Source organism: Tachypleus tridentatus, chromosome 11, assembly GCF_004210375.1.
Source record: "Tachypleus tridentatus isolate NWPU-2018 chromosome 11, ASM421037v1, whole genome shotgun sequence".
In the NCBI taxonomy this organism is placed as follows: Eukaryota; Metazoa; Arthropoda; class Merostomata; order Xiphosura; family Limulidae; genus Tachypleus; species Tachypleus tridentatus.
The window spans coordinates 79,897,294-79,911,221 of NC_134835.1; the positions used below are offsets into that span (position 1 = coordinate 79,897,294).

Sequence of the window (13,928 nt, forward strand, 5' to 3'; positions counted from 1 at the left end):
TAGATATCCCTTGATATTTGGGGTATTATTAAATTCCATTATATACTTCCCAGATTTAAACTCTAATCTTTGTATTTACACAAACATTTATAATTATCATCTTGAAAATAAACAACTGCAAAGGAAAACATGTTATTTTCGATATTTTCATGTGTGAACAAATAATGGAACAATCAACTAATAACAAATTTGCATGACATAATTGTTTACTAATTAATCACAATTAAGGTTTGAATCATACTTGCAATTTCTCTGTTTGTGTTATTGCTTTAAATAAATTTTTCTGTTGGCAACAAGCTACTTTCAACACACCACCATTGTTTGTTTCCTTGATCTGGTGGAAAACTTAACCTAAACTTGGTATGTTACACAGGTTTGAAAGGCTCTGTCCATTGTCTATCATTTAGGAATTATTATATGTTTGTGTAAGTACTCGGAGACATTTGCCCCAGAACACTGGTAGCATCAAATTGGACACTTGAGAAAGCTTTTTTTTTTCACTCTTATATGAAGTTTTGCTGCATATCTCTTTTCAGTGATCTGTCTTTGTTTTACATTTTTATCCAATATTTTACAATATTGTGACAGCATATTTGTAGGATAAATTATGTAAAGAAAACAATATTTTGAACAGTTGTTATTCTTGAGAATTAACACTGCTTGTCATTAAAGTAAATTCTGAATTGTCCTTTTGTTTTAATCATCATCATTGTATAAGTCTGAACTTTTCATTATGTGTAAAAGTTTGATTATAATATATAATGTTATTTTTCTCTAACAGGTTTGGTTATCTCACTTTTTATGTATCTTGATTTTTTACTGCAATAGGTGAGACTACTGTTGAAGAAGGCAAGGTTTACACTGAATCTGACTGGACCAATACTGAGTTAGCCACACTTGATTATTATAGTAAAAGTAAAACAATGGCAGAGAGGGCAGCATGGGACTTTGTTAAGGATCTGCCAGGTTGGACACAGTTTCATTAGATATTGAGCAAAGAGCAAGGTTGAATTTCTGGTTTTTATATAGAAACGTAATTTTTTGTTTGTTTATTTAACTAGTTGATGGGTAGTGTTTTTACCTAGTTAGATATGAAAAACATTAAACAACAAACTGAAATCTTACATTTTGAAAGGAAATAAAATCAGTCCTTCCAGTAAGTACTAACAATGTGAATTTTTTCTTCTGCTTTTTATTTTATCATACACGAGAATTAAAGTGCATGTAACTGCAGTTATATGCAATGTGGCTTGACAGTTTAAGATATAAGGTATTTCTCTCACAGTGAAGTTGGTTTTTTGGTAAAGCACTTGTCATATCTTGCAATAATTTTAATGCTATGGAAAATGAAGTAGCTTCTCTGTTATTCTTTAAGTCAGATAAGCTTGTTTTCAGCTTAAGTGACATCAATTAAACACACTGGAAATATTAAACAATTTGTGGGAGAAAAGCATTTGCCACTTTAATTTTATTAATTTTCATGGTAATTGCCATAAGTTTTATAGCTATAATAGTACATTAAAAATAATATTATTTTACAATAGTTTTATATTTTTAGAATAATATATCTTAGATTGAAGTATTGTGAGTGAAAGAAGTTTAATAAAATTATTTCTTATTCAGGACTTTGTTTTTTTATTGTGAGATTGACTTGCACTTTAGTGTGTATGGGCAATTTATTTAAAAAGGTTTATGCCTGAAAAATCTGGTTATGAAAATAAATGTTTTTATCAAGTTAAAATTATATTATTTTTGAAGACAGAACAAAATACAGTTTCTGAAATGTTGTCATCCAGAGAAAATATTCTTGTACTAGTAAAGTACTGAATGAAAAAACAGTAGATTAAAGTTATAATGTAGAAGTAACTTGTGATGGATATAACTAATGGTAATTCCAGTGGTATAACTAATGGTATTCTATTTATTTTCAAATATATAATTTTGTTTAATCTCTCTGATGTAGAAGACAAAAAGTTTGAGTTGGCAGTGATTAATCCAAGTCTAGTACTTGGTCCTGTGTTAACTTCTACACTTGGCACTAGTAATGAGGTGAGACATCCTTTCATTGTGATTTATTTTATATTCATTAATTAAAAAAAAAAATCAACCAACTGTGTTATTGCAGTAATTATCTGTAAAAGTTTCATACTATCCTATAGATGGTGACAAACGAAAATATTCGAACTTTGAAATATCTGATACCTTACAACATAGCTTCAAACTAACTGGTTGTATTTTAATTAGTATTTCAAACAATGTGAAGTATTCAATTCAATCTGATCAATGTACATTCCTTGAAAAAAAAATTTTTTTTAGATTGTGAAAAGACTTCTAGAGCGAGGAATGCCATTAGTTCCAAAAGTAAACTTCAGTGTTTGTGATGTACGAGATGTAGCTTTGGCTCACCTGAAAGCAATGACTACACCTTCTTCTGATGGTCATCGTCACATTATCTCTACCCAGACTGTCTGGTTAAAAGACATAGCACTGATGTTAACCAAGGAATTTAAACCTCAAGGTATGAACCTACTGTGACACTGCAGATGTTTTATTTGGTAACTTTTAACACTAATGCATTTAATAACTAAATATAATTTTTATTTGATCATAGCATGTTTTAAAAATAAGTTTGTCGGAAAATTGCATGTCAATGAAATTATATTAAAACTATCACATAAGAACATTCATATGACTAGTTTTGGACATCTTCGGAGGCTTACCTTGGGTGACATTTGTCAGATCTTATTCAGTAGAGTAGCACATTGACTAAATTATTTGATGCATAAAAAAAACCTTAATATTATTTTATGTCTACTGTTGATAGTTTATAACATTGTTCTATATATATCACATATATAGTAATGTTTTTCTTTGATTTTTTGTGGTATTTATTCTACATGGACACCTCTGTAATCCTTTTACTAACAATCATAACTTTTTACAAATAATAGAAAAGAAATGAATTGTAACTTTAACGTGCATTTATACTATTTCTATTTGCATTCATAATTTGCATACTTCACTGTAATGGATTATTGTATGGATAATACACACACTTCACATTGTTTATTTGAGTATGTACCTCTAAAAACAAGTAATCTAGGCAACAGAACATCCTAATATCACTTCATTATTACCCAAAAACAATACTTTGTTTTGGAATTAATTAGTACATGTTTTTATCCCATCTACAGGCTATAGAGTGCCAACAATGAATGCACCATACTTCGCTGTCTGGTTGAACAGTTTTATTGATAAGTCTACCAGACTTTTATTACCCCGGATAGGAAGAGAATTCAAGTTTGACAACAGTCGAGTAAGTTTTAATACTTTAAGCTGTTAATTTGAACAGCCAAGAATTACTGAAGTAACTCAAATATGCATGTATCTTTTGAAATTAAGAAAAAACATCAGTAATTCCCAAAATTGGGATATTTTCAGTTTAATATTCTCAAATCTGAATGTTATTACTTAAAACCAATGGTAAGAATTCTCTATAAATCTGATAAACCAGATATAAAAATTAAATATTTATTGCTGAAATTTTCCAAGAAAATTCACTTTATTAAAACCATTTTTCTGAAGATTTTTAGTTGTCTTGCTAAAGTATCTGGCTTGTAGCATTAAGTAATCATGAATTCAGAGAAGTAAGTATCTTGTTGTTTTGATGACATAGATCTTACTGTAAAGTCTGCTGTGAATCTTCAGCACATAAGTTGGTTAGCATTGGTATTGTATTAAAATAATAAAATTTTCCTTTAGAACAGAAACCCCTATTAATGCATTTCTCATCAGTACAACTTGTATGATTTCTTTACATCTGTTTTACATGTGTTAGAACTGGTAATATTAATATCTTCTTGAAGGTTTATTTCTGTTTAATAGCAAGAAAACATCTAAAGCATTAAGAAATTGGTGCTGAACCTCTGGTTGCACATGCATTACATGTTTCATCTGTTCACTATAAGTTCATTAATTCTACTAGAGATTCCATCTCATATTAAAAATACAGGCCATGAATAATTTTAGGTTTATTTTGTGGAGTCCTTTAAAACTAACCATACAGGATCTATAAGCGAGATGACAATTGGTGATTTATATTCTGTTGGTGTAACACTTTCTATATGTTGTAATAAATTGATTCTAGTTTTTAGAAGCAGATTTACTTAGCTTAGAAGTACTAATCATTTCATTTTTACAAAGCAGTTAAGTGTGAACTGAGACTTGCAGCATTCACAGGTCTGGTATTTCAGTTAGTTAAAGTATCTGCTTGGCAAATAGAGATGTGAGTCTAAGTTTTCACTTTGTAGAAAGTTTCTTTCATAACAACTTAACCTCATCAACACCACCAGGATGATTTGTTTTCTATTTTTTGTTGAAATATTGCAACTAAGATCTTCTGATTATTATTATTTTTTACTTAGGATAATTTTTTTCTTGCTTACATTCATGGATAGTCCCTTTGTTTATCACAATGATAACAGTTTCTTGTTAGCTGTGCATTACTCTATTGTAATGTTACTTACTATTCACAGCCCCTTGAAAAATGTTATGCCTTTCCACATAATGCGGTATTCAATTACATTGATATTCTTCTGAAGTTTAAAAGTTAACATTTTCCACAACTGAAAATGTGTTTCTAATAGATATTTACCTCTTCTCTTACAATAGCTTTCCTTAATTTGTGCTACCTTTTATATGTGCAATTTTTGCTTGTCACTAGCTTTGATGCTCTCATCTACCCTGATATATTTACACATTGTACAGCAGAACTGTAACATACAAATGAGTATATGACAAGCCTCCACCAATAGGAGTGTGGCATGTCCTGCTAGAGCAGCTAACTCCCTCTATATTGTACAGTACTATCATTACCTGGAGTGGAAAGGATGGGTAGGAAGTGTGAGTTAAGAAATTCATTTTCAGTGTAGGAACATATTGGCTTCTGACATCAACCTTACCTACAGTTTAATAATAACTGGAATTCCAAATTGAACCAGTGGAGGGACTAGTGTGTAAGTTACTGAGATGAGCAGTCTTTGGAGGATGCTTGAAAAGAACCCATGGGGTGTGATACCATAATGTATAGGGTCAGACTCTTGACAGATTGTACCACATTTACCATATATATTTTTTGCCTGTTGTAAAGATATGTGTCACTAAATTATATGGAAAAAGAAGTTCATCCAGTCTGTAATTGGATGCACCAGATGGTGTAGAGTGGCTAGGTTGCATCAGACTGTATTCTTTGAGTCAGTTCTGGTCCAAAACCAGGCAGCATTGGTAATTTGTCTTCTGATCCATGGTTTAAGGCTCCAGGAGTTAGAAACTGGTAAGTGGTAAGGACTTCTCTACTCTACTTTAAGAAAGAGGGACAATGGAGTAGGAAGTCCAGAGGAAAGCAACACTGTAAGGTAATACAGTGGATAACCATGAAAACCCTATTTTAAAAAGCAGGCCAATCCCTGATTATTCAACCCTAACCAGAAGGATGAGCAGTAACCTTAACACTGCTTTACTCATAATAGTCCATGAGTTAGTACAGTCTGGTATAGGCCTTAGTTCTGAAAAAAATGCCACAAGGAACTCTTTAGCAGTCTTACGAAAAACTGAATTTTATAAGTGAGTGTTGTTAGACATGTGAGGTCATATGGTGCAGATTTATAGTTATAGTATACCTGGACAAGCACCACTCACCACAAAGCGATATCCATGGGTGTAGAAGGAGGCCACTGTAAAGGTAAGAGATAAAAAAGTGAGGAATTATCTATTCAGAGCCTATACAGGTTATGAAGAATGGCAACAGACAGTAAGTGTTAGCCAGATGAGGACGTGATGGCCATTTGATACAAGTAATGCACAACAAATGTGTGATGCGTATTCCACATGCCAGCCTGCACAATCTCCTTTTGTGGATGATGGAAGTGAGCAGCCAGAGAAAGGGTGAGATGATGGATCTAGTGAGAGGAAACATGAAACATCGATGTAATAAAAACCTTTGGTCAATGATGCTAAGCTAGATGAATAAATTGATGAAGCCAACTGGTAAAGGTTACAGACAAGAGATTCTGGATAGAGTGCTGATACTCATAACTCATATAAGCGAAATCGGCTTACCTGAATACAACATTTTCAGTTATTAGAGGGAATGTCTGTTTGGATTTTAGACCCTCAGATTTCAATTAAATTAATATGGTGATGGTGTTTTGGAATAATCATTATCTGATATGCACTGGTTTTGTGGATGGATTTTAAAATTATCTTATTTTTGCCTTTCACTGTCAGTAACAGAGCAATGGTTGCTCTTTCCATCTGGTGTTTATAGTGATACTTCCAGAATTTCAGTGGTTTGTTTGTAAATTTATGAACTTAAATGCTAAAACACCAGGTTTTAGCATTTAAGTTCATAAATTTACCTCTGCACCAAATACAAGTATTGACTTTGTTTGATAACTCTATACATTTATTTTTATTTAAGTTTTTTTTTACAAAATAATACTGACATTCTTCTGAATGTTAATATAAAAGATAAAACTTTTCTTGAAGATTCACATAAGTCTGTATGTATGTAAACTCAAAATCAAATTTAGTCTAAAAAATTAATTTTTACAATTTCTTTTAACAGCAATTTTTAATGAAGTTTCAATTTATACATTACTGTCATTTTTTCATCTCACAGATGAAGGAGGTTCTTGATATAATCCCACGAGACCTGAGCCAAACTATTCTTGACACTGCCTATAGTCTAATTGAAAACGGCCTTGTAAAAAAATCCAAGAAATATAAACATGGAAAGAAGGAAGGAGAAGAGCAAGCAACAGAAGGTATCTGTTGCTGTTTACACTTTTATATGTTTCATTATTTTCTCTAATTATCTTAAAAGTAGTAATTCAAAACATGAAGCTTTAAATTTCAGTGTAAGTAAACCATATGTTAAATATCAATATATTTATGTGATCCAAGTTCATAACTGAATGTCTTTCAATGGTGCAAGTGTTGAACAGTCCCTAATCAAACATTATATAATATGAAGTATCACATATTTGGTATATCTTGTAACAAAGTTTAATATAATATTATCCCAGTAAATCAAAATAATGTTACTGAACTGGCAGTAATAAAGGTTTTTAATGAAACACTCTTAAGGTATATTTTCTACATTTTCTAGTATAATTAGATAATTGAAGGAATGGTTAAGAGTTGAAAGAGGAGTGAACTGACACTTTAGACTTGGAATAATGATGAATTGTAGGAGACATTCTACAAGGCATATTTTTTACATCTAGAATATAGGTCCTAGTGTATAAAACTGTTACAAAAAGGTAATACGCATTGCAGACTTGTACGTAGTGCTAACACACTGCAATTCTGTTTTATCATAAATCTTTATTGAAAACATTACCACATCTTTAAATGTTTCTAGACTAATTAGATGTATCTTAGGATACTTGTATCTACTAAATATAAACTTGGCTGGGTATTGTTAAATTACATCAGCTGTGATTGTTACTTTATTGAATTATTCAGAGCTAAACATTTTTCCATAATGTTCAGGTGGTAGTTATTAAAGATTTATTTAGGTAAACAAATAAAGTAACTTTATGATTGTTAACTATCTATCTGTTTTACAGTTTTATTATAATGCACACAGCAATTACCTCAGAATGTTTGATCTAGTTAACACAGGTAAACCAAAGACTTATTCATAAGTAAATAATCAATTATATGGAAAAAATATATAAACAAATGTGTGTTATCCTAGTGCAACTTTTTCCTTTTTAGAAGAAAAGAAAACTGAAGAAGAGGTGAAAAAAGAAGAAAATGAGGAAGAAAAAACAGAAGAGAAGGACGAAGACAAAAAATGAGGATGATAAAAACAAACCCAAGGAGTTGGAACCTGAAGATAAACCTGAAAAGGTCGATGATGAACCACCCAAAGCAGAGATAGAAGCTATTGACAAATGAAGGGCCTTGTGTTGACTATTGTTTTTTTAGGTGTAAGTTTGGGAACAAGCATATGTCTGTACCCATTAATTTCTAAGATGTGCTTTGAGAATTCATGCTTCTTGTTTAAGTCAGCTAGTAGAGTACTTCACAAGGTGCTTTACCACTCATGTCTTTCTTCTCACTATTTGAACTTATTTAATTTGTAAAGCTTCTGAGCTGTGAGTCAGGGCTTCATACTCTTGGTTTTATATTCTTTGTATTTAAATTGTTGCCAGTATGTTGGGCTCGCTAGTAAAAAACATAGTCAGGAATTACTGTTTAAAATTCAAAATGTGTGTACCTTGCACAATAATTTCTATCTTGTCTGCAGTTAATAGTAAAATCATTGGAGGAAAAGTAGAAAAACCTGTAAGTTGTGGTGAAGTTTTTGGCTATCAGAATGTGACATCTTTCCTATTTCAGCATATTTAGTTAAGTTACATAATAAAAATTTATTTACTTAAGTAATATTACATGTAAAATACCACTTGATATGACATTTTCTTTACCAAATCAGTATAAATTTATATAAAATAAGTACTAGTCATTTGTTTTCAACTTATTTAGGTTATTGGTAAAGTTTTCAGAAATTTCTCACTTACTGCCTAAATGCTATCTTAAATGTATGAATCATCTTGGTTGATGTAGATTAGAGAACATACCTTTAAGGTCCTGATGTTATATAAATTATAACAGAAAAAGCATAATAAAAACAAGTAATAAACAAGTTTTAGATGTAACATTTTAACAAATAAAACAATCAAAGTTATAAGGTTAATCCATGTATCATTATTGTTGATAAAAAATAACTTTACCTTAATCTCATAGGTCAACATATTAGTTAGATTTTGTTACAAATTTTTAAAAGGTAAAACATTATTTATCATTTATACCTAATGCTATACATTTTGAATAAAAAAACCTTTTCTTTCGTTGTGAAGAATTAGACCCAATATTTTTGTGTTATTAAATGGACAGAAATTAAAGTAATTTCAGGAATACAAAAGAGAAACTAAAACTTCATTGTTTTTAACATATGAATAAATTATTCATTACACTTATTTAACTGATGTTTGTGTAATTGAAATATAAATAATTATTGGTAAATTATAAACTTCACACAAACACATAGTTGTTTGAAATGTAAATAAAACATAATGAACAGTAAAAAATGTTTCTGAGACAAAGCTAAAAATTACTGTCGACTTCCAGCAATAATGTTAATTTTTGTAGTCCTTGTTCATTTACTAATAGGTTTTTAATTGGGATCATATGTTAATCTTTATTTTGAATAATGCAAAATTTAGTAATTTCAAGTAAAATTAAGTGATTGCAATAATGTCACTGAGATTTCACTTGAGAAAAGCTTTTGTTAGCATAAACTAAAAAGTTGATAACATTATTAAGATACTTGACTAATCTGTGTCCAGAAAGATAGTTTCAAATGGTTTCAGTTCGTAAGTATTGCATGTTGTAATATAGGGTATTGTTATAATTAAAAACAAAATGTCCTATACACTTTTACTGAAAGTGTTCAATAATTATAGCAGCATAACTTAAGTAGTTACTAGATATTATCTTAGGCTAAGGTGTAATGTCTACACTTGTCTCCTATGAATGTCAATTCTGTGTGTTATTGGTAGCTTAGAAATTTTCAAGGTAGTCACTTAAAAAGCTGTATTTGTTTCAATGGGTTTTTCTAAACAGTTATTATTACTAAAAATGTTATGAAAATTTGTAAAAATATGTTTATTATGCCTTTTAAATTCACAAGAAATTTCAAAGTTGGGCCAGTATACCTTTTTGTAGGATTAATATTAACAGAATGAAATATCAAAGTTAATGCAATGTTTTTATTATTTGGTTTTCAACTACCTCCTCTGTTATGTTTTGGATACTAGCTCAAAGTTTTGGAAACACACAGCTGGTGATACTTATTTTATTTTAAAAGGTTTTAAAAATTCTTCCCAATGTCCTAGCTTTACCCAGGTCCTCTTTTGTTCCCAGTGAAAGATATATTTATTATTTTCAGTGTAAATATTTTATATGTGGTATTTATATATTGGTATACGACACACTTCAAGGAACAGAATATTTCAGTGTTATAGTGTATTAATAGTCCTTTTGAAGATCAATAATTCATCTTTATAAATAATTGCAAAACATCATTCTTATTCTCAGTTACAACTAATTTTTGAGTTTAAGCAAGTGTTTTAAATTTGCTTAGGACTTATTATGATTATCTATTCTATTTGAATTACATCACTTTTTTGTTTTATCATAAACAGCAAAATTCAGCTGAAGGAAAAACACTTGGTTTTCTCCTAGCATAAACCATAATTTATAGTTTTTGTATTGATTCTCTTCTTGATCTTTCAATGTATATGTTATATTTTAAACAGTGTTTCCTAGTTAACATTGAACATTTATCCAAATTCTGTCTTTTTTTTTCATAGAAACTTTGATAAAATAATTTGTATTTGTCGTCGTATATATACGAGGTGCTTGCTCAGTATTGTCACTTGTAAATAGACTTATGCTTTACTGCATCATCTTGTCATTGTACTACAAAGGCTTGTAACCAACATATTTCTGGGAGAGCACAGAAAAGCTGAAATACTTGAAAAACAGTACAGGAAGTATAGTTCTCAGGTTCTGCCAAGTTTAAGTAGTTCAAAAACTATGGAAGAACACTGGCTGTTTGATAATAAAAAAAACATCAAATATAAATTTGGGAGAAAGGAGCTTATACCAACAATCTATATAAATTGATGTTTCAAATAGATTGTGGATAAAAGATGTTTGCTGAAGCTATAAGCTAGTATGACACCAGATCTTTATAAAATGATTGCTGTCTCATTGGAACCTCTGATTAACATTATTGTTAAGTCTCAATGTTTCTTTCAGTATCGTATTTTGTGCAAGATTTCATTTTTCTTTCATATTTCTGGCAGGTTGGACGTTTATTGTTTTTACAAACCATGTATGGCTTTTTTGTTCTCATTTCTATAATTATAAAAGGGGTATTTTGGCAATTTTTAAAACTTTTTCAGCCTTCATAAGCTCACTATCTGTGATATGTAAGATGTCATCTCCTATCTGTGGTCTTTCTTAATCTTATAAATTTAATTTTTCAGTCTCTTTGTACAACTCCAATATTCAAGTCTTTCAAAACATATTCACTTTTTTTCAATCCAATGTATTTCATCACAAGCTGATCTTTTAGGAAGTTTTAAGGTAAAAAGTTTGGGTAGTAGCCACATGGAAATGTACTAGTCTAAAATTAGTTTACAATAAAAAAAAGTTCATTGTTTTCCATGAAATTTTCTTATACAGAGTTGTGACTGTTAACTGAATATTAACTCAAAAAGCATTAATGTATAATGTTGGAACTTGCATGTATACAGATGATAAAACAAATTTTGTAGCATTACTTATAACACTAAAGCTTGGAAGGATGAAGCACAGAACATGATTTAGAGAACATAACATTTTTTGATGTTAAAACTTTTATAGAACATTGATGCTAAGATGCACATCTTGATCACATTCTTTGATGCTGATGTTCATAGGAGTAATGGGTGTAAACTATAGAAAGTTGGATACAGATATTAGTATACATTTTGTGATTATTGTAAAACATATAAACTTGCTCCCTGTAGTATATCATGTTGTGAAGTCAAAGTTTTAAATGGTTATGTGAAAACTTTGGTCTATATGGTATTGCTTGTTTAGAAGTTGATATTAAAGGTTATTTGCCTTTCATCAAAACATATTTCAAGAGATTGATAAAAAAATTTAAATCTATTTGAATCTCAAAGACAATAAGGGATGAAAAGTTTGGATTGAAAAATAATAGGTTATTGTTTTGTGTGCTCAACTGATGTTTAGGTATTGTTAAAACTTGTGATAGCTGTGTCAATAGTGAATAAATATTCATAGTTCTCATAAGTAAAATGCAGATTTTTATCAAAATGTTTTACCAGAAAGTGAAAACTAAGCCAATTTTGTTAAGACATTTTTATAATATTTTCCTCCATAAAGAAAGTAAGAAGAAAGAAATCTAACTTTTTCTTCACTAATATTTTTTTTGGAAACATTATTGTCTTTTGGCTAAATAAAAGCATCTTACATTGTTTATTTTTGATAATATATACCAATTCTATAAAGTTCAGAAATTTCAAATCAATTTGGACAGAGAAATAATACTGATTTTAACAGTACAGCATGATTAAAAAATGTGGAACAACATTACAGATGTTAACACTTTCCTGATACTGAGAATGAAGAACGAAGGTAGAAAGAATTTTATATGTATTTTAAATGTTGTGCATGTATTCAATACATTAAAATACAGATGAACATGAGTTTTCATTGTGTTTCTGATGCCACTGTATACGCTTGCTGCCTGTATAATAAATTTGTGTGTCTGTCGTAAGTGAGGCATTGTGTTTCTTGTGTGTTACGTACAATAAATAACTACAAACCTTATTAATCCAATGTTTTATTTGTTTTGGGATATTTTTTATCATATTATTTTACTTTAGTTAGTTCCAGGCTGCTACTAGTACTAATTCAATGCTACTCACGCTTGTTACTCATGATTAATTTTGTCTGTGCTTGTTCCGAGTCTCCCGCTGGGACAACAGTAAGTCTTCGGATTTCTAACACTAAAATTACGGATTCGTTTCCTCTCGGTGGACACAGCAGACAGCTCGATGTGGCTTTACTATAAGACAAACGCAAAGATACGCTTGTTTCTAACGTACTTCAATGTTTAAAAAGGCTGTATTTAGTTCAATATTAGCGTTGTTCCTTAACGTAATTACGTATAATTAATACGGGTTTCTTCCCTAATCAAATCGATATTAAATCAGATCATACAAATATATTTGTTGGAAACTACTACTTCAACTGGTTTAAACTAAGTGGGGAGTATTCGAAAAACGCCATCTTTCCTTGGTTGATGTAATACTAATGTTACTCGTACACTTCATATATGCCAAAATGTTCTCAGCAGCATTATATAATCATACAAAAAGCAACGTTATACTACATTAACCTGTTGACTGCCAAGTATTTCAGCTACTACAATACAACTCTAATGCTTCTTCATTTTGTAACTTTTTTTCGTGACTCCATTTTGGATCGAAAGTAAAACAATTTGTAAGTAGGTCAAATGTATGTATGGTGCTTACATCTAGTGTTGAAGTTAGGTATTATTGAGAACGAATTAACTCGTTCGTGGCACTATGTTACCGATCGGCTTGGGCAATTTACCTCGTCTACGGCACTACAGGTTAAATAGTTTGAAAAAAGGCTAATACTTTATTAAGAGTAAATTTTAAATACAGTTTTAAAAAGATACTTAACTATGCAATCTTCCTTTTTTTTTTTGCTACAACGCTATCAGTGTATTAGTACAGTATTACTATTAATCCAAAGCATGAAAAACAGAGTAATTATCAAGTATGTTGATACTTCACTTGAATGCTGCTGTATTTTGACCTTTAAAAGTAAAAAAGCACATATTTTTAGTTAGGTTTGTTAAGTCAAATTTTTCAAACGTTTTGAGCGTGTATTCATTCAGCAGCGAGTTGAGGCCCTTATAACGAAGATACAAAACACCGTAAACTCATGCTAATATTTTATATGGAACGAAAATTGATATCGTACTCTTGAAACGTAATTCTTATTCAATTTGAGGAATAGTATACAGAGATATGCCAATGTTAGTATGAGGTAACGTTTTATCATCCTTGAAAAGTATAATAGTTATTGACGTTGACATGTGAAACTAAGAATTGTCTGATGTTACATTAGAAACCTTCATTTTGATTTATTAATGGACTATATTGTCGTAAACAATTAAAATAATGTTTTGTTTTACATGTATATGAATTATATTCATGAAAAAAAAATGTATCACTATTATCTATATT

The 13,928-nt window shown here is 30.1% G+C and overlaps 1 protein-coding gene across 1 annotated transcript in view; it reads left to right on the forward strand.

Annotated features, from left to right (window-relative positions):
- The window catches only part of LOC143232573 (uncharacterized), a 58,778-nt gene extending 46,354 nt beyond the window's left edge, over positions 1 to 12,424 (forward strand). Inside the window, exons 4-9 of the mRNA XM_076468169.1 lie at positions 829 to 966; positions 1,964 to 2,049; positions 2,317 to 2,518; positions 3,195 to 3,316; positions 6,680 to 6,824; positions 7,783 to 12,424. Of these exons, the coding sequence (XP_076324284.1) occupies positions 829 to 966; positions 1,964 to 2,049; positions 2,317 to 2,518; positions 3,195 to 3,316; positions 6,680 to 6,824; positions 7,783 to 7,865 (776 nt within the window). The 3' untranslated portion in view covers positions 7,866 to 12,424. The remainder of the gene's footprint in view (positions 1 to 828; positions 967 to 1,963; positions 2,050 to 2,316; positions 2,519 to 3,194; positions 3,317 to 6,679; positions 6,825 to 7,782) is intronic.
- The last annotated feature ends 1,504 nt before the right edge of the window (positions 12,425 to 13,928 follow it).